Source organism: Talpa occidentalis, unplaced genomic scaffold, assembly GCF_014898055.3.
Source record: "Talpa occidentalis isolate TD23 unplaced genomic scaffold, MPIMG_talOcc4v2.1 talOcc4.16, whole genome shotgun sequence".
NCBI classification, from domain to species: Eukaryota; Metazoa; Chordata; class Mammalia; order Eulipotyphla; family Talpidae; genus Talpa; species Talpa occidentalis.
In genome coordinates, this window is record NW_023601653.1 from 67,103,654 (window position 1) to 67,126,293 (window position 22,640).

The window sequence follows — 22,640 nt, forward strand, 5'->3', positions numbered from 1 at the left end:
TCTAAGGATATAATCTATTGAGCTTCTACACAACACAGGCTCTGCATACTGCTAAAGAAATGTTTCCCTCTTTCTTAAGAATTGAACAATTGCTATGATCATTTCCTCCACATACATTCCACAATATATCCCAAAATGATGACAAAAGACATAAAATTACAAAAGTAATTATAAATTCAATGAAAGAGCTAAAAATTGCAAAGTCATTAAGTTGGTGCTTTGAGTAAAAATAATGACCTATTTTCCATCTTTGAATTATCTATAAAACATTTCTGGTACTTTATCTGATATTTGTCTTGAAATTTATTCCTGTAACATAAATCTTTGAATAATTTATGTAAGTTTTACAATGATTCTTTCAAGTCAGAAAATAGTTATTCATTCACTATCTGATGAAAGGTTTAAATCAAAATATTCAGCTTACTTGGACGTTATGTTATAATATATTTATATATATATATATAATCAAAACTAAATACATGCCAGTTCATCTTTGTTGTCCATTTTAAATAGAGTGGAATTCTGGGAAGCACAGAAATTTCTACTCTCTTCCCAAGTTTTTAGGTCTGTGGAAATCAAGTAACAGTTGCACTGGTACCCAATCCATCCTTCTCCACAAGAACAGCAGCCAGACTCTAAGATAAAAACTAAAACATGATTTATGTGAATGGAAATTTTATTTTTTCAGTATTCTCCATTTATTCAAAAATCATTTGTTATCGATTCATTTTTTCTACAAACACTCAATGAGAATATAGTAAATACACCACAGTTCAGGGAATATTAATGTGGATTAGTCAAGACCCCTTACCCTCATGGAGATGATTATATTCTAGCAATAGAGAATAATATGACTATTATATGGTTTCTGGTCATCTATAATCACATTTAATGACACTAACTTTGGGTAAAGTATACACAAGTATGTAAAACACTGTGTGAAGGAATACAATATGAGGGTAATGGTGTTTAGAAGAATCCTTTTGGAAGAAGTGATCCAAATTAATCTTGGGTTTTTAAATTGGAGCAAATTGATCAAAGAGATATTTGAAGGAGAAAAACATTTTAAGATATTTCCTGAATCATATCTGATATACATAGTGGATATTTGATATTCAAAATAAAGATAAATAAATCAATTACCTTGAAATCTAATCACAGAGTTTATACTAATAGTGCCTTGAGCATTTACTATCCTCAGTGATGAAGGTCATAAACATGGTAGGCACTCAAATCTTTGCCAAGTGAGTGATGCTGACATTGTAGAGTAGAATGTGGTTACCAAGAGCTGAGGGTAGGGGATAGGGGTGATGGGGCAAGCAGCTGTTGGTCATAGAATATAAACACCCAGTTAGATGAAAAAGTTCTGAGGCTCTAATGCACAGCACTGTGATTACAGTTAACCACACTATAAATATTTTAGCTAACCATACTTGTAAATTGCAACAAAAAATAGATCTTAAATGTTCTCAAAATAAAAAGAATAATTATGTGACATGATGGAGGTATTACCTAATACTATGCACATACTGCAATATATAAATGTATCAAATCAACACAATGCAAAACTTAAACTTGCACAATAGTCTATGTCAAATATGTTGTAATAAAACTAGAAAAAACTTAAGGGCAAAATATGAATGATTATATGATCATGAAAGACAAGAAGACAACTTGGAATGCTTTGGGGAAAAGTACATTAAAATGTTGAGCATTGATTTGACTTTTAGGAAATAAGCAACGTTTAGATAATGCAGAAATCTGTGCACTGTGCACTAAGCTGAGTCAGGAAAGAAGCAAAAGCAAAGATAAAGGGACAAAATATATAGATTAAGGGCAAGCACAGCCAGGTAATTAGGATTAGCTGTCATATTTACTGTAACTTATTCTTGACTTGTTACTTGAAATGAGTACTCATATAAGAAAAATGTCATTTCAGACAATACATTCATATTTTTAAGATATAAATGATGGGCAATCAATGTAAGTTATTAATTCTTATACTAGACAACAATTAAATGAGACTACCTACAATTGATTGGTAGGTGAACTTGTATTACTAGGTATAATATTCCAGCATGATTAGTGTGAGAAAAACAAGTAACCTAACTTCATCTCTTCTAAGAGCAAGGTTTGCAAAGCATGGAACCTGCTTCCCTGGAATTCTGTTGTGAGTGTTAGGGAGATTGTTGGCTTTGTACTTTGTTAAAGAAATGATATAAGAACTGATTAGAAATTTACTTAATAAGATATAAGTTTATAAAATAATAAAATACTACACAATAGTAAAAGGAAATCTTTACTCTTATTTCACCAGTTTTGATATTTGTAAGACTTGCCTAGAAAACTTACATTTTTTCAGCACAATTCCCAAAGTAGCCATCAACAAAAGGCAAGTCACTCCTAAAATCCCAGAAATCCACCTCCATATATTGGTGCGACAAGCTGTAGGGGAAGGGAGGTGGAGTAATGAAGTAAGAAACACTCTTTAAGCAGGTAGGAAAGCCTCACAGAATCATTTGTAAGTCACAGAATGAAGAATCACAAAAATAAGATTAAGAAGAAAGTACTGCTACATGGGAAACTTAAAAATGTCATTTTTCCCCAGCCTTGCTATAAAATAAAAAACAAAACATCCATGAGATAGCTTTTCTGGTTATTTGTATTGTTTAATTGTATGTATCTGGCTGCACGTACCTGCCATAAGGAGGTAAGCTCCAGGTGGCTGGAGGGAAGGCTGGCAGGGTGCTTGTTCCAGAAGATCCTGATCGGGTCACAGGAATCTTGAGTTTGCATAGAAAGAAATTTGAAAGAAATAAAATCGTGCATTCAAACAATGTTCTTGAATCATCTATTGGTGAGACACGGATGTAGAGTATGAACAAGAAGCAGCAGAATCACTAATTTCTAAAGTGTTCCAGAACCACAGCACAGGAAATCCTTAGTATATGTGTCTCATGAGAACCCTTTGACCATTGACTATCACAATAAAATTTAGTGGAGGTTTTTAAATGTTTAAAACATAAATGTTTAAATGTATCAAAATGTATCAAATGTTTGAATGTATCAAAATCATTTTTAAAAATTGTTTAGATAGGGTAAAAAGGGCAAACCAAAGGTAAATGTCCTTAGTATAATAAAATTTGACACCATATTTTCCTCTTTTAATAATAAGCATTCATTTACCATGTACTAAATATGTTAAAGTAGTTGGAATATATTCACTCATTTATTTCTGAAAACAGCTTAATAGTGAAGATACTTAAATCTACTCATTTTATCAATGAGGAAACTAAGACAAGGTACAACAAAGGGTTTTATCAGGTAACTTAAGTTTGAACACAAGTAATATTTTTCCACAGCACACTTGCAATATATTTTAGGGCAAACCATCTCTTTGTCTATATAACTTGTGGATTTTTATGTGCAGCTCATCATTATCATTAGAACTTGTAATATGCAATTAGAATAAAATAATGCTATCAACCCAAGTTTATTAAGATGTATATGTAATAGTGTCATAAAAGTGAGTTTTATAATATATAACACATGGCATTTGGGGAAAGTGTTTTCTGGAATTAGCAGGAAAAAAGGACGAGTGATTCCTTTGCTGAGGAGCAAGAACACCCAAGAGAAAATGTAAAAAGCTCTAATTTAAGTGAGCATGGCACAGATCATTTTTTGGGGTGGGGGAGAATCAGGAAGTAATCATTGTGTGAACCATGATTTCAAAGCAAGAGACTAAAATTAAGGTTCATAAAATATATTAAAATCAAGATATTAAAAAATTTCCTGATATTTATATTTCTTTAAGTTTTAACTGAGGTATTATTGGGGAACCCCCGTCAGGTATTACCACTATAGTGTACCCACCACGGAGCTCACCCATATTCTAACACCATCGATCACTGTGCTTCCTTTCCTCTTTGTTCTTTCTCCCATCCCCCACCCCCTACCCCCTCACCCCCAACCCCCACCTCCCCACCCCACCTCCACCCCTTGGTGTTTCAGTTCTGTAGTCAGTTATCAGGGGTTATTTTTTCAGTTTCCCTTTACCCGACTACTTAATGAGTTACTTTACATTCCACAACAATTTAAAATTTATATAATATTTAGTACAATGAGAAAAAATACACATTGATATAATTCACTGTCTTCTAGAGGTAGAGAAGTGAATATGAGTTGTTAAAATGTAAAAGGCCCATTATTGTTGGAACAGACTTAAATTTTTCTGAAGAAAACAATTAAGACATTTCTTACAAATATAATGGCTTTGATATTTTTTAAATCTTTCCCCTTTTCCTACACTGTGCAGAATAATGATGATAATGTTAGATAGAGAGAAAGAGAATGTGTGAATATGTGTGTGAGTGTGTGTGTAATTTTCTGTGTGTGTGTGTGTGTATGTGTGTCTGAGTGTGTATATACCCATGCCAGCATACAAATATGCCCAAGTCTGAAATCTGTATGGACACAGGAACATTTTCATGCTTTGAACTGACTGGGATAAATTAGGCGGAGAGGAGTAATTATTACTCTGTTTTCTTCCCTTTGTCTTTCATTTCACACCCTGAGTTTGCCCTTCAGTGTCATTCTATGAAATATGAATGGCCATGGTCAGTTCTGAGGTTAAACACACACACACACACAAAAGAGCAGAAAAGCACAAGAACTCTCAGACACGTAAAGATTCTAGGAAGATGCACTGAACCTCCCTCAATCAGGGCCTGAATGTGTGAGTCAGTCTTAACATTGGCGGGGAGATCATAAAGCCCTGGTTGGAGATAGTCAAATATATAAAATGAATTCCAATCCCACAGCCCAGAGAAACAAAGATTCCTGTATTTATTTTTACCACTGCAACCCTGGGTTCCTTGCAATTTGAATAAAATAAATGGATGCAATCAGAGTTAGCCATCAAACCTTGTGTTCCAAATGATTTTCTCTTGTAATAAGAGAATAATCACGACTCATCTTTTCTTTTTTTTATCTTTCCTTCATTCACATATGGATATAAATCACTACTGAGCGGCACTCATCTTGGAGAGTTCAAAAGATAAAGTAGTTAATGATTTAGTTTTAAGTAGTTAATGATTCCATCTCATGCATCCGACTCCAGTGAAATGTGTGGGGAAGTGCTGTGTCCTTTAACAGGGAGAGTCAGAAATGCAGGTCTTGAATGCAGCCACAGGAAGTCCTCTGTCTTTTCCTATGTAAACTTCTAAGATGGCTCCAAAGCAGATTTCAGAGATATGGAAAAAACACTTCATTTTAAAACAAATGACAATATTATTATGATTCAAAGAATTTTAAGTAGTTGTTGAATAAAACTGGATAAAATTGATATGCTCCATATGGAAGCCAAATATTAGAATTAGGATGCCACTTATATCGCTAGTCACCTAAAGTACAAAACATGGAACTAAAACCTTATTTAAATGATGTATCAGAGCCTCCTTGGTGGGGCAAGAGGTTAAGCACAACACTGTGAAGCCATCCGCAGCCTCCACAGCACGAGTTCGATTTCCAGCCAGAGAGCTACCCACATGATGTGGCAGACCTCTCCTGGCTCATCCATCGCTCCCCTCAGCAGTGTATTTCTGTCAGTCTGCCCTTTCTGCTCCCCACTCTGTCTATGGTGAATCTTCTCACCCCACACACCTCTGACCTGTGCCACAGTTCTTATATGCATAGTAAATAAATCTTTAAAAAATAAAAATAAAAGATAAATGACATATCATAATGAGAGTATTAAATACATATATTGATATTTTATTCATGATCAGGCCCATTTCAGTTTTGTAGACATAGGTATCTATATTTAATCTTTATTAATGATTTATATTGTAACTTTTCCCAAAAGTTAGTTACATTGTTTTAAAAACCTGAATTTTATGATAGTCACATAATTTGTCAAAGCACCCAATGGTTATTTTAGCATGTGAGATATAACTAGATAATTTGTTTAAAACTTCATTCAATGTTTATCAAAATAAATGTTCAGATTAATTTTGAAGTTTTTACCAAAAGGAAAGGAAACTGTGTAATACATGTTTTTTTAATTAAATATTGATTCAATTATAGTCTCTAACTGAAATACACTGAAATTCTGATCCCCCTAGAATTCAAGCTCTCCAGCAAAATGTTTGAGTCATTATAAAGGAGGTAACACTGGAATCTGTTTTTAACCCCAACTGGACTAGATGACAAGTTCAGAAAGAAATGAAGAACCACAGTAAAATTGGAACTTGAGCGTATCATATAAGACAAATAAGACTTGGAAATACAGAAGTGTGGCTACTGTAAAGTGAGAAATAGATATCAGAACTGCCTTAAATCAATGCCAAAAAAAAAATTAGTGATTATAAATAGTGCTGCAATAAACATAGGAGTGCTAAGATATGGGGGAAAAAAACTAAATGCCCAAAAACAGATGATTGGATCAAGAAGATGCGGTATATATATACAATGGAATACTACTCAGCAATCAAAAAAGATAAATCCATGCCATTTGCAGCAACGTGGATGGAGATGGAAGGAATTATGCTCAGTGAAACAAGTCAGAAGGAAAAAGAAAAATATCGGATGGCTTCACCTATAGGAGGAATACAGGGGAACTGAACAAGGAGTCAGAAAAAAAAGATAAAAATAGCAGGCAAATTATAAATCTGAGACATACAGCAAGGATGGGGGTAGCGAAGGGTCAAAAGAGAGGAGGGAAGAACACAAGGGACCATGGTGATGGTTCTCAGAGATGTAGTGGTGGAACTTTTATGGGATTACACCTGAGGGGAGAAATCAAATATTGTACAAAAATGAACAATGATGTAAAAAAAATTAATTAATTAAGCCACAATGCTAAAAAAAATCAATGACATATTCTTTCTTCTCACCCTTTTAAAATATATACATATGACATATATTGAGAAGTAATAAAATCATAAGGTTTAATAATTATCAGGGACAACACTCAAGTAACTACATCCAGTGAAGACAAAGAACATTTCCTGCATGCCAAGATCTCTCTTCTCTTAAACTTCCAGAAAATACCCTCTTTTTCTTTCAGATACTACCATCATCTTGGACTCTTAACACTACCGTTTAATTTTTTGGTTTTGATTTTTTTGTTTGTTTTTCTCCCATGCCCTATAGTTTAATTTTTGAAGTACATATAAGTAGAACAATTTAATATCAATTCTCATGTGTCCTGCTTATTCTCAAGTTCTCATGATGGCACCTTCACATTATGGAAGCTGACTAGTTTAGGTGCAAATTACTGTGAACAGTGGATAAGATGCATTTCTTGATTTACATCACTTGGGGCCCAATTTGGATCCCTGAGTGATGTCAACTTTAATCAAAGCATAACAGATAGTAATGATTGCAAAAGGAAAGTTTGAGGCATGAAAATTCTAGGAGGATGAACTCAAAATTTGACCTCTCAGAATAATTTTTGTGTGTTTTTGTATTGTTTTTCCTTTTATGAACAAGTTTATCACTGATCTACTCATGCAAGTTCACTCTGAAGCACAGTGAAGAAGGGCATGAATTTCTTCTGTGGATTAACTATGAAGAACTAGAAACACCTATAAACAACTAAGAACATGTTCAAGCTCAGAATCAGCAAGAAATCAAGTTATAATAAAGGAGCAATGATTTCCATGAGCTTTGATTTGAAAACATTTATTACATTCGCCATCTCTAAATTTGCAACTATAATGTGGTTTGAATGTTAAAGAATATAACCACAATTTTACTTTAGTGAGACAATCAATGATAGAGCTGAGACATAAAAATAAAGGAACAATAAGGATAGCTTGTGCTAATAAGAAGGAAATATATATATATTGTTTTCTGATAATTCTGTATTTTTTCACTTTTTATTTTGAAACAAACATAGATAGACAGAAAGTAACAACATAATATAGTATAGGGAGTTGGCTTGCACCAGGTAATCAGTTTTCTGCAATAGTAATATCCTGTCCCGCATGGCGCACAGACCTCTCCTGCCACCCGCTGCTCCCCTCAGAAGTGTACTTCTGTCCTTCTGCCTGCTCTGCTCCCCGCTCTGCCTCTGGTGAATTCTCTCACCCGCGCTTCTGACTGTACCCAGTGCTTGTATAAATAGATGAATAAATCTTTAAAAAAAAAAAAAAAGACTAGAAAACAAAGCTAAAACCAAGATGCTGGCATTAGCACAATCCATAGGCCTTACTCAAATTTCAACAATTTTATATCATTCATTTGCTTGAATGTATGTGTGTGTATGTGTGTGTGTGTGTGAGTATAACAATTATTGTTATATTCTAGAAAAATTAGTACCAATAATTATTTTGTTTTTCTGAAATATGGTTATTAAATAAAAGCAATATAAATGATTTAATCCTTTACTTTGCTAACTTTCATTTTAATGAGTTGGTTCACTGGGTGAGAATTTTGACATTTATTGAGCACATATTACTATTACTAGTCTCTACTGTGCCAAATGTGTATGTTTTATAATCCTTGGGAAGAATTTTGGGTTACACTATTTTGCTAATGTAGAAATTTGTAATACACGAGAAATTCTGTATGTGCAATGTAGTGCCAGGAAGGCACACAGCTGGTTCCTTGTAATCCGAGCAGATGGGTAAAGGAGAGTCCTGGAGCCCTCTGTGGCTTTTTCAGTCTTTTATTGGGATTTTACCAGGTACACAGCAGGCAGCGGTGCCGTAGGGGACCGGAGGCTGGCAGGCCACCCAGCTCCAGGTGAGTCTTCCCTCTTTCTAGGCTCTGTGGCTTCTCTCTCCTCTACTTCTCTTGCCGAATATATAAATACTGCAGCCTTGGCCCACAGAAGTAAAGGATACAACTAAATATAACAATGTAACAAAATGCAGGTATCCTCTATCAGGCATGCATTCCTAATGGCAGGAGGACAGAAAAGCCTGAAAATCATTTACCCTACAGCAATACTTTCATTAATGTGAGAATAACACAAGTTTGTGTGCTCTTAGAAATCATTTCAATTTTGCCTAACTGTGGCTACTTTGTCCTAGAGTTAAAGCTCCTGACATTATCTCCAATTAGCAAACAGCCTTTGCTGGTCCTTCAATTTGAATAACAGAACTTCTGTAAGAGTCCACCAGGATTGCTCATTACAGGTCTTGCCTTGCTCTTCACAGCAGTAAAGATGATCACCTTGTAGCTCCAAGCAAATGAGGAAATTTTGTCCTTGGTTGACATCCTTATGTTCAGTTCTTACTCAACACATTGTTTTAATTTGATCTCTAATATGTTACTCAATGTCTTTAAACTTATATTTTGGATTTAGGAAATTATATTGTTCTTTTAACAAATATGATATCATTTTAGATGTGATTTTAAGTGGCAATTACAAATTCAGTCAGAGATATTGAACAGAGACATGACAAAAGAAAGTTTCCCCTTTTGAAGTTAAAAGGACCAAAGAGACCTTCTTTCCATCCAGAGGAATAAACAGATCAATATTAAAACCAAAACAATAACCAATTCTGCTACAAATTCTAGAATAGACTATTCAGGCTTCAATGAAAGATACAAATTGACATTAAACCTAATTTCCATTTTAAAATATGAGATGTCTGTACAAAAAGAAAGGTAACTTAGTTGGGTGACTTAGTTGATAACATATTTTGGATAAAAGTTGGCATTCTCCATTGATATAAGTAGGATGAAGTTTAAAAAGCCAAAGGGGAATAAACATATGACATGTTTCAAATTTTATTAATGTCAGCCCTTACTGCACATCACTTCTCACTAACAAGCCCATCACCTGGACTGCAGTGAGATTCTCATGCTGGAGCTGCAAAGAGCTCGCAGGCTGTACTAGATTTCTCTACTCCTTGCAGCTGGAAACAGTCTCTCTGTGGTGAGTGTTGTGGGCCTTGAGGTTCTCACTCTGAACTAACACACCAAAGGTGACAAATTGATCACTTTTGGACATCCAAATCTCAGGTATTTTACTATCATTGAAATGTCACTGTTTGACCTTTAGTCAAAAAACCTACACTGTAAAGCTCTGTGGTCAATATGTGTTGAGAAAGCAAACAGATTCTCTTTCCCTGGCATCTGTTTTTGTAAATAAAGATCTTTTATAACACAGATAAACTGTTTAACTGTTATCAGTGTCTTCTTTTGTACTACAATGGCAGAACTGAAGAGTTTCAACAGTTGGTCCACAAATTGAAAATATTCACTAGTTCTTGAGAGAAAATTTTATAATTCCTGCACTAGGATATAAATTAAAAAGTTTCAAAAAATCAAAAATTATGGAAATAATAAAAGATTTAGACAATGGAAAGAAATCATAAAACTCCAATGAGCATATTCAAGCAATACTTTTAATAAAGGCAAACAATATGATACAGCAGGAGAAAAAAATAAAAATTCAAATAAGCACCAAGGACCATGAAACATCAGAAACATGTTTCCCAATATTTCTATTTAATGAAGACATGATCAATCTCTGGAGAAACTGCTGACAGTTTTGTGATAAAACCTGGATTAAGAGGCACTTAAGGAGAAGTTTCCTGCATATTTTGGTCAAATAGCAGAACAGGATATCTAACCAATTATTTGAAGTATAAATTGAAATATTTAAATAGTAAATTAATTTGCCCTAATTTTGAACTTAAAAATCTTATCCTAAGTCACTAGTTAGCTCGTAATTAGTTAGTTAGCACACTGCTTCATTGTGATCAAGAATCAAAAACAGACACTGAAGCATCTCTGCAGAAAGCAAAGAGTTGTCCCAGTCTGCTTGTAAAATAACTCTACTTTTGGGGCATCCCTGGTGGTCTAGTGGTCAAGTCTCAGCACTGTCACTGCTAAGGCCTGAGTTCAATCGCCGGCCAGGGAGCTAATCCACATGGCGCAGCAGACCTCTCCTGTCTCGCCTGCTGCTCCCCTCAGCAGTGTATTTCAGTACATCCACCTGTTCTGCTTCCCACTCTGTCTTGGATGAATCCCCTCAACCCACGCACCTCTAGCCTACACCCCAGTTTTCTACACAAAAATAAATAAATTTTTAAAAAACTCTACTTTTATTAAGCAAAGCTAGATAACACTAATGGATGGATTAAAATTAATATATCAGAATGAATAGAAAAGGATTTCTTGTGCTCACATGTATAAATTAAATTCTTAGTTATCAAATCACAAATCAAAGTAAATGCTTCATTTTAAATAATCTGTAAAGGACCTCCCTGGTGGCTCAAAGGGTTATGCAACCTATGAAGCTATCCGCAGCCACTACAGCATGGTTCGATCCTCGGCCAGCCAGGGAGCATCCCACATGGTGCAGCAGACCTCTCCTGATTTGCCTGCTGCTCCCCTCAGCAGTGTCTTTCAGTTGATCTGCCTGTTCTATTCCCCACTCTGTCTCTGGTGAGTCCTCTTACCCTCCACATCTCTGGCCTGTACCCTGATTCTTGTATGCATAGATAAATAGGTCTTTAAAAATAATAATAATAATAATCCATAAAGTAGCATTTTAGATATTTGTTTGGATGGTAGGCAGAGTTCTAAGAGGACACCCCACCCAAATTCCAGTGTCCTATTGTACAGATATAAAAATCCCCTGTCTCTGAAATTCAGTGAAATTTTTTAATATAGTAGAATTAATAGTAGATATTTTAATGGGAATTAATTAAACTTATTCAGAGAAAATTTACAAAAATATAAACAAAAATGAATTGACTTTGCTACTGAAAATATTCAGTACATCAAATTTACCATGATTCTTTATATTTTCAGGTGTAAGTGCACAAATATCAATTTAAAAACATGTGGGGCGTCCTCGGTGGCGCAGCAGTTGAGCGCTGGGTTGTGAAGCTACCCACAGCCTCTGCAACAACGGTTCGATCCCCGGCTGCTCCCCGGCCACCGGAGGAGAGTCCCACATGGCGCATAGACCTCTCCTGCCGCCTGCTGCTCCCCTCAGCAGTGTACTTCGGTCCTTCTGCCTGCTCTGCTCCCCGCTCTGGCTCTGGTGAATTCTCTCACCCTCCCATGCTTCTGACTGTACCCAGTGCTTGTATAAATAAATAAATCTTAAAAAAAATTAAAAGCATGTGTCTTCAAATATAAGAAAATTATACAAGACATAATCTGAAACCCTTAAAGATTCCAAAAGTAGCTAATTTGTAACAATTTAAGAGATAACATTACCATTCTTAAAATGAACCTCACTGCTCACCGCTTCCACCATAACAAACACCTAAATAAGTTGTTTCTTACAGATAAAATAACTTTCACTTTTGCAGGATTTACCCAAAGTGCGTTTCTCTCCACTGTATGTTAGGCACTTGTTTTCTCTTGCTTTAATATTTATCGGAAATCTGTAAAGAAAAGTAAAATATTAGCACATGAGAAAAGGAAATGAGAATATGCAGAAATGCCACTCTTTATTAGCAGATAGAACTTTTGAAGCATTTTATGATATACTAACATAGTGATTACTGAATCATTTCACCCAATAGCCAAAGTTTTCACAGTTTCAGATACAATGTTACAAAAACTCAGTTATTGCCTCAATAATCAATAATCATCTTGAGGTCTCACTGTAATTAATAGCTTTGATATATGATATATACTATTTCTATTTTGCTTAAAGACATATAGGCTAATCAAGTCTAGAAAAATAAGGCAGAACATAAGATTGCCGTTGTATGATGATGGAAATTCCATGTTTATGACTGAACATGAGATTGCAAGATTACAAATACACAAAAAAAAATTGAAACATGGAGAGGATGCTGATTATACTAGGTCCCACCAGAATAAAGAAAATAATGGCTACACCATTCTCTGGCCAGAGCCTGTGAATGGGACAACTCTACATGCACGTACATCCAGTGTAATAGAAAACAAAAGGAGAAAAGGCTTATGTCAAAAGCCATTTTATAGTCACAAACACACAAATTTCATGTCACTTGAGCATAAACTTGGATGTTCTAGATATAGCAAATATTGCTGTTGAATTATTGTTAAATTTATTCTCTTTTCCACATTGTCATGCTCTTATAGGTTAACTTAGCTTTGGTGTTCCTGGATGTTACATTCTCTTGTGAAATCTCAGCATAAACTCAGTAAAATCAGAAAAGACCAATGACTGCCAGAAACTTACTCTTGGGTGACAACAGAGCCATTTAACCAAACCCAGTCATGGTAATCTGCACTGTAGGTGACTCCAATCCAGTAAAAGTTTGCATTAAATTTCATAAAATTCTGCTTGGAAATAGAAAAAAACAAATTAACATAATTTAAATCTATGGATTAACATTCTTTTAAAAAGTTATGGTACATGGGTGCTATGGTGGCAGGAGAATTATGGGGACTACATTTGAGGGGAGAAATCAATTACTGTACAAAAACAAACAACTATGTAAGAAAATTTTTAAAAAGTTATTGTCTAACTTCAGATATAGACTCTCAATCTCAAAAATTGAAACACAAGTCTCTTATGTCCTCACATATCTGACCATCCACATTATAGGAAAAATAAAATAACACAAAATCTCATATATCGACAGAATGAAAAATATTATAAAAGAAGTCAGAAATTTCAGGGAACACTTCCTTCACAGAAGACCAGCATTCAAATTTGATTCCACATCAGTGTTTTAATGGATACATTTTATAGATATAACCTTCTCAGTCTATATTCAGCACAGATTTGCATGCAGCTAGAGAAGTATTTTATTTTTTCTTAAAAATTGGGTAATTTTTATGATTGAACGTATATTCATTCCACATCCCAAAATGATGACAAAATATAAAGAACTACAAAATAAATTATAAAATCAATTGAACTAAAATGTATAAGGCCATTTAGTGGGCTTCTTAAAATAAAATAAACCTATTAGATCATCTTTGCGCTCACTCTAAAATATTTCTTGTACTTTATCTGTCATTCATTCTTGAATGTCACTCCAATAACATAAATCTTTTACAAATTTTATGTAGGTTTTATAATTATTGCTTCAAGCTAAAGGATACTATCAAATCATTACTATCTGATGACTTATCAAATTGTATTCAGCTCATGAATACACATTTTGCTAGGTCAAGACACATATAAGAAACCAGAATTATATACATGCCAGTTCATCTCTGTTGTCCAGCTGAAGTAGAGTAGAATTCTCAGAAACACAGAAATCCCTACTTTCATTCCACGTTCTGAATTCATTGGAAATGAAGTAACAGTTGCATTGGTAGCCAACCCATGTCTCTTGGCAAGAACTATGTCCAGAATCTAAGTGAAAAAAAAAAAATTTCTAAGAGAAAATAAGACACTGCAGTTTCTGTTTTTTCAGTGTTCTTTGTTCATTCAAAAATCATTTACTACTCATTACTTTCTATTAAATATTTGAGAATCTAACTGAGCATAGATTTGAATATTCTAAATGTGCTTTAAAAAGTTACTTTGTAGAATTTACTCTTTTTCTTGTCTTTTAGGAGTAGCTAGATCTAAGAGTAGACTCAAGCTCACAGATATTTAAAAGAACAAAGCATTTTCACATATTTCCTAAGTAAGAAAGTATGTGATATATTGGAAGAATTCTGACATACATGTTATATATTTGATTTTCAAAATGAAACTAAATAACTGCCTTGTAGTCTCATCATAGAGTTTACCACTGATAGCACCTTGGCCATTTACTATAATCAGTAACAAAAGCCATAACACATGGTAGGCACTCAAATCTTTGCCAAATGAGAGGTGCAGACATTGTAGAGTAGAATGTTGTTTATAATGGCTGGGGTTTGGGGATGACATGGGATAAGCAGACACTGGTCAAAAGGTGTAAACTTTCAACTAGAAGAGGAATAAGTTCTGAGGATTGTGATAATAGTCAACTCTATTACATATAAGTTGCAGAAAAGAGAAGATATTAAATGTTCTCACTATAAAATGAAATGAAATTATGTGATATGATGGGGGTTTATCAATGATATGTTGGGCTCAAACTGCAATATCTAAGTTCATCCAATAAATCACTATACTTTAAACTTACACAATGCTTCACGTCAACTATATTCCAAGAGTGCCAGAAAAACTAAGGGAAAGAGTACATAAATAAAATGTTATGTGATCACAGAAGATGGGAAGACAACTTGGACAACATTTGGAAAAACAATATTAAAAGTTGCTCTTTGAGTTGGCATTCCTGAAATAAGAAGGGTTTAGAATTGCAGAAATCTCTGCATTGATATCTCAGTGGTAGCAGAAAGCAGAAACAAACATAAAGAGAGATATACATATGAGTTATGAGCAAATACAGGAGGTAAGATTATCTATAAAATTTACTATAACTTATTTTTATTTGTTACTTAAACATGAGCACTCATATAGGAAGAAATAGGTCATTTCAGGCTAATATGTTCCTTATTACTTACATATACAAATGATACATAATATAATTTGATAATTTTGCATTAAAGAACAATAAAATGAGACTACCTAACAATTAATAATCCATTGTGGTTTCATTGAGAAAAGCAAACACTTGCCTAATTAATTCTCCACTGACACGAAGACTTACAAAGTATGGAACTCACCTTTCTGGAATTGTACAATGGTTCCTGGAGACATTGTAGACATTGGTGGCTCAACACTTGGTTCATGAAATGCTATAAGAACTAATTAATAATTTACCTAATTAGATATGTTTATGAAATAATAAAGTAAAACACATTAGTAAAATGAGCAATTTATTATTAAATGATTTCATCAGCTTTGGAAGTTATATAAACTTGGATAGAAAAACTTACATTTTGTCAACACAATTCCCAAAGTAGCCATCAACGAAAGGCACATTATTCCTAAGATCCCAGAAATCCAACTCCATAGCGTACACCGAAATTCTGTTGAGAAAGAGAAATGGCATAATAATAGAGAAAGAGAGGTAGGGTAATGACTTCAAGGGTAAAACACAGAAGTTGAAGATCTTAAAAGCAGAAATAAGTGCAAGAAAAAACAAAAAGTTCTTTGGTTTGGTAAACCAATCATCTTGTCAATGAAACATTGGAAAACGAAGACATTCCAGTCAGAACTCCACCAAATACCAAAATTTTGAAGAGGTATACTTTGTATTTTTCAGTGAGATTATCCATACTTTTTCTTTTTTCCAGTTCTGTGTCAGTAAAGCAGTAGTAGTTATTTTTTATTTTGACAAAGAAGCTTGGAAATTTTAAGGTGATAACAACAGACACAAAGGTCTGCTTTATGGGTTTAAATAACAGATATTTTCTTTTATTTCTCAACAAAATCACAAGAATCCAATATTGAACTTACACTGATGGTTTTATCTACCTTTATATGAATCTATAGGTGTCTACATGTTAAGGTAGGTATGACATTTGATAAAGTATCAAATTATCTTTTAATGTTAAAATTGTATAAAATTAATGTCTTAAATTAGTTGACTATTCTTTCTAGGATTCAAGTACCAGGACATTTAAAAGAGAAGGTATTCATTTAGATTTCAAAAGGGTCTGCAGCCCCATTAACAGCATCCATAGATTTACTTACATGCTATTTGACTAGCAGAGTCAATATGAATGAATATGACAATTATTCTTATCTCTAAGAACCAAATACATTAATTGTATTAAGAGAGTGATAAAATATGAATAATATTTTTATTAATACCTTGAATATATTCAGTGAATTGAAGGGGAATTCATTACTGTCCTACAATTGTATTGAAATATTTCTATAATAAAGAAGAAAAGGAGATAATTCTGCATTAACATTAGCACACACCCACAGAATGTTTTCTTTAACAGTCCAGTGTATCCCTTTTAATCTGGGTGGCTTTTCAATATTATGACACAAGTGGCAAATGTTTAAAAAACACTTATAAGCACCATAACTAATATTTGGCATTTTCTATTTCTATGCTCAAATTATAATTGAACCAAGTAAATAATTTCCCATTCAGTATCTAGTGATATCAGAAACAACTCTTTAAATTTTGGGGGAAAGCTTCAAAAAATAATTTCTAAGTTGCAGAATGAAGAGTCAAAAAAATAAAATTAAATGAAAAGCACTGATGCATGGGAAACTTAATAATCTCACTTTTCCCCCAACCCTGCATGCAAATTAGCAATATCCATGAGATAACTTTCCTTGTTATTTTTATTTGTTAATTGTATGACTTGGGCTGCACATACCTGCCATGAGAAATGGTGCTCCGAGGTCAATGTAGGTGGGAGGTTTGCTTATTCATGAAGAAGGGTGTTGCATCACGAAGAAGGGTGTTGGATCACGAAGTTGAGCTGGAGCCTAAGGAAGTCAAAGCTGTACAGGAAGAAACTGAAAAAAATTGCGCATTCAAATAGTGTTCTTGAGTCATCTATTGGTGAGACACAGATGTAGAGGATTAACAAGAAGCAGCAAAATCACTAGCTTCTAAAGTGTTCCAGAACCACAGCACAGGAAATTGTTACGTATTTGTATAATGAGAAACCTTTGTCTATCACAAAAGAAGACAGTGTGATTTTTTTTTTATGTGTTTGAACATCAAAATCATTTTTAAAATGTGTTTGGATAGGAAAAATATGGGCAAACCCAAGGTAATTGTACTCAGTATCATAAAATTTGATACAGTATTTTCCTTTCTAATAATAAGCATTCAGTTACCTTATAAAACATATTAAAGCATTTGGCATATGTTACCTCATTTATTTCTGAAAAATAGATTAAAATGAAAATGAATAAATCTTACTTTATCAGTGAGAAAAATAATTCATCATAGAACTAAGTATTTTGTCAAGGTGACTTAAGTATGAAATACAAGTTGTATTCCTCCACAGCTCACTTGTAATATATTTTAAATTAAGTCAGTTCCCTGTGTCTATATGTTTTGTGGGTTTTCATTCACTTGAATTACCACAGAGTGGTTGGTGTTTCCATCTGTCTTCTGTGTTTCTGATTCTCCCTCATTAACTCAGCTAAGGAAGGCAGGGTCAAAAAGGTAGAACCAGAGTGACCTCCCATTACTGTTCCATGTACACACACACACACACACACACACACACACACACCCTTCTCCTCTACAATCACCTGAGATGGTCTGAGCCCACACTCAGTGTCTCATTCACATTACCTTCAAATCTTCCATCAACATTAGACTCTCCCTTCCCTTTGAACTTGACTACTGCAGAAACCAAAAGACAGATTAAAAATAATATTAGTACTCTAAATAATTTGATGAAACACTAATGATGAGGTGGAAAGGAATATTTCTGAACCTTAGATTGCTGAGACGATGGAAGTCCAAGATTCATCCTGGACTGGAAAAGAATAAAATACCTCTCCAAATTTTTATGACAAACAGAAGACAAGTAAAAGAATGAAAATATAATCAGTTTATCCCATAGGAAAAAATACCAAAGTGAGGACAACAGAAAAAGAATTATTGATTTTACTAGTTAGTTCTCAGTACTCAGAATTTTAAACATATTCACGTTTTCATCGACAAAAAAAAATAAGCAGTTAATCAAAACATCATATTTTAGATCTCAAATGCTTTGAAACATGGTATTTTTTTAATCTGAATATATTATAGAAATAAAGTTCATTTCTCCTACTTCACACCTTGTTGAAAGTTGTAAATGATGTAATAATATATATCGTCCTTCTACCTTAAGAAAGAAATGAAAGGTTTTCTCTACTTTGCATTGAAACATTGTGTAATAATCAAATAATGTGATGCTCATCTGTATCTTTAGTGCTTCTAATATATAATTAAGCTCAAAATAAGAATATCAATCCAAGTTTATTAAAATATATGTATATAGTATAATGAAAGTGAGTTTTATAATATATGGCATATGATATTAGAGAAAATGTTTTCTGGATTGAACGGGGGGAAAAAAGACAGAAGGGTCCATTTCCAAGGCATAAGAACACACAGAGGAAAAGTAAAAACTATTTAATTAAGTGATCATGGCCCAGCGAATGTTTTTTTTGAAAATTTGGAAGCAAACTCTGTGTGAACCATGAATTCAAAGCAAGAGTTCTCAACTTTACCCAAAACAAAATGGATAATAATAGTGATCAAAAGGAAATTTTCAGGTACAAAACTTGTAATGTTGTTGACCTCTTTTGATATTGTGTGTGTGTGTGTTGTTTTTCTTTTCTCTGAAGATGGTTCTTTATCTACAAGTCTACCACTGATCTGCATATCCAAGGTCACTTTGAGCACAGGAAGATGGGAGTAGATTTTTTCTGTGAACCAACTATAATCAATTAGGAGCATATTTGGATGTGTGGTTGAGAAATGTTCAAGTCCAGAAACATAAAAAAGGTTATAATAGATGAGCAATGGCTTCCATAGCTTTGACTTGAAACCATTTATTACATGAACATCTCTGAATTTATACCTCCTATGTAGAATGAACATTTTGTGTTTTTTTTTTTATTTTTTTTAAATAGAGGCATGTTTTATTTATTTATTTGTTTGTTTGTTTGTTCGTTTTTTGTTTATACATGCACTGGGTACAGTCAGAAGTGCGGGAGGGTGAGAGAATTCACCAGAGCCAGAGCGGGGAGCAGAGCAGGCAGAAGGACCGAAGTACACTGCTGAGGGGAGCAGTGGGCGGCAGGAGAGGTCTGCGCGCCATGTGGGACCCTCCTCCGGTGGCTGGGGAGCAGCTGGGGATCGAACCGGCACCGCAGAGGCTGCGGGCAGCTTCGCAACCCAGCGCTCAGCCGCTGCGCCACCAGGGAGACCCTATAATGAACATTTTGTAAAGAATATAACAGAATTTGGGCCTCCCTGGTGGTGCAGGCAGTTGAGTGCCGCACTGTGAAGCTGTCGGCAGCCTCTGCAGCATGGGTTTGATCCCTGCCTGCCAGCCGGCAAGAATCCCCATAGCGAAGCAGATCTCTCCTCTCTCACCCGCTGCTCCCCTCAGCAGTGTATTTCGTCAGTCTGCCTGTTCTGTTCTCCGTTCGTCTCTGGTGAATCTTCTCACCCTCCCGTCATCTGGCCTGTACCCCGGTTCTTACATAAATAAATAAATATTTAAAAAAAAATATATATATATATAACAGAATTTGACTTTAATGAGAGGACCGGTACTGTAGCTGAGATATAAAGTAAAGGAAAATGAAGACAGCTAGTGCTAACAATAAGGGAATATGCATACAGTCTTCTGTTAACTTGTTTTTTCACCTTTTATTTTGAAATGAATATAGATTGAAAGAAAGTGGCAAAAATAAAACATTACATAGGCATGCACTCAATTTTCTCCAAATAATATTTTATATCCCTAGAGTACAGTGCCAAAGGCAAGGCATTGACATTAGCATAATCCACAGACCTTATTTGGGGTTCTGGGCTTTAAATGCATTCATTTGCTTGAGGGAGAAAGCATGCATGTGTGTATAAAGTTTAACACATGTGTAAACTCATGTTACCAACATCACATAACTTGTTTTTGTGTTCTAGTAACAATTATTTTGTTACTATGATGTATGATTTCTAAGGAAAAGGCAAGATAAATTGCTGAAACTTGTCCTTCGTTTACCAATTTTCATTTTAGTGAACTGGTTCCAAAGAAGTAAAATTTAGCATTTATTGAACTTGTCTATTCTGTGCTAAATGTGTATGTCTTATAAAAATTCAGTTTAAGTATATTTAATCCTGCTGGAGAATTTGGCATATTATTTTATTCATGTAGAATATATAATGCACAGAAATTCTATTGTATAAAATTCTTTATTATATGTGAAGATCACACTGGTTACTAGCTGTAAGAAATCATTTAAATTTTCTCTAACTCTGAATATTCTCCTACTAGAACTGAAGAACCTGTAACTATTTTAAGCTGAGTAGCCAACATCAACTTATTATGCAGGTCCATTGATAGAACTGTTCTAGGTGTTGACTGCATAATTCTTTATGGGTCTTGTAAGTTCTGCCCTTCTGTAAGAAATAGATATAGCCACCTTGCAGCTCCAATTTGTCATTGGTTGAGACATGAGATTGCTGACTTTTAGTTCTTATTCAATATATCATTTAAATTGATCTCTGATATGTCACCAATATCTATGTCATTACATTTTGGGTTTAGGATACTGTACTTTTGTTTTACAAGTACAGTATCATTTTACAGTTGCAATTTTAAAGGGCAGTTACAAATTCAAACAGAAATATTGACCAGAAATGTGACACAAGAAAGTTTCCCCTTTTGTGTAAGGTGAAAAGCACCAAGAGAACTGTTTTTCCATCCAGATCAATTTTAAAACCAAAGTGACAACCAATTCTGTTTCAAATTTAAAAACAGCTTTTCAGACTTCAATGAAAACTGCAAAACAGTTTGACAGTTGTGGATATGTTTACATCTTTCTTGGTCCTTAGCATCACCTTAGAACTATTTTATGAAGTGAGATGTCTGCACAGGAAAAAGAAGCATCTGGATGATGGTGACCTTGTTGGTAGCACAGCATTTGAAAAAAAAGTTGGCATTTTCCAGTTGTGTGTGGTAGGACAAGGTTTATAAAGCCAATAAGAAAGCACAACTTGCTTCAGATTTTCTTAATCTCAGCCCTTAATGCACATCTCTTCTCATTAAAAAGTTCATCATATGGACTGAAGCAAGAATCTCCTGTAGGAGCTACAAAGAGCTTTTTTGTTGCACTGCGGTTTCTCAACCCCTTGTAGATGGAAAAAGTCTCTCTGTGGTGAGTGCTGTGGGCCTTTGGGTTGTCACTCTGAACTAAAAGACATAAGGTGACAAGTTGGGCATTTGTTGCTGTGTAAGGCTCAGGACTTTCACTGTAAATCATTAAATCAATCTCTTTGAGCCTCTTTCTTGATATTTAGACGAATATCCTACATTGTAAAGCTCTCTAATCAGTATCTATTGATAAATTTTAGGAAAAGAGGAAGGAAAAGATCAGGAGAGAAAGAGGTCTCCTCAAGAACTGTAAGGTGCATCAGTACACAAACAGGATACTGTTCAGATCAGTAAAAAAAAAAAAAACTGCCAGATTGGAGAGCTCACCTTCTAACTTCTGTACTAAACTCTCATTCAGTGAAAGTAACACATTCCCAAGCTGTCACCAGATAGGTGGCAGGGGGAGAGAGAGAGAGAGAGAGAGAGAGGTGAATATATAAAATATGACAATGCTTTGACAATTTTGATATTGAGTAATCTGTGAATATAGGGTATATATCAATCTTTTATATTACTTTTTTCAGACATTAAAATCTAAAGTAATGCCTAAAGTTAAAACAAGCAAACAAAAAAATCACACTTGACTTCATCCAGTACAGATCATCAAATACATGTAGATCATTAAATCTTATCTGTGTTGAAATATACATAAGCATATGTGTGCGAGTGTGTTTCAATCATCATTTCAACCTATGCACTCATATAATTTTATGTTTGTAAAAATAATTTAATAACAATATGTTCAAATTTTATGTTATTTTTGGTGGGGCAATTAATGTCCTGTGTTAGTTTCTTTATTTTCCTCTCTGTGAACACTCATTTTGCATATTAATTATGCAGCACTTTCAAAATGTTAACAAAATAGTATCTTACTTATTACAAAATAATATCTTACAAAATATTATCTTATTTTGTTTTTGGTTTTT

General features: G+C 34.2%; 1 protein-coding gene across 1 annotated transcript; it reads right to left on the reverse strand.

Moving 5' to 3' along the window:
• Nucleotides 1–489: 489 nt before the first annotated feature.
• Nucleotides 490–17,206, reverse strand: LOC119247023 (natural killer cells antigen CD94-like). Its single transcript, XM_037513249.1, has 9 exons — nt 17,200–17,206; nt 15,796–15,888; nt 15,583–15,654; nt 14,124–14,275; nt 13,148–13,248; nt 12,292–12,359; nt 2,698–2,783; nt 2,353–2,445; nt 490–647 (listed from the first exon to the last, which is right to left on the reverse strand). The coding sequence occupies exons 1-8, from the start codon at nt 17,204–17,206 to the stop codon at nt 2,404–2,406; spliced, it is 621 nt and encodes a 206-aa protein (XP_037369146.1). The 3' UTR covers nt 490–647; nt 2,353–2,403.
• Between the last annotated feature and the right edge of the window lie 5,434 nt (nt 17,207–22,640).

Coding starts and splice junctions, on each gene's coding strand:
- LOC119247023 (XM_037513249.1), bottom strand. Junction 13,249..14,123: donor TGGACAACAGAGATGAACTG/GCATGTATATAA, acceptor ATTTCCAAGCAG/AATTTTATGAAATTTAATGC. Junction 2,784..12,291: donor TGGAGAGAAACGCACTTTGG/GTAAATCCTGCA, acceptor TGCAAACTCAAG/ATTCCTGTGACCCGATCAGG.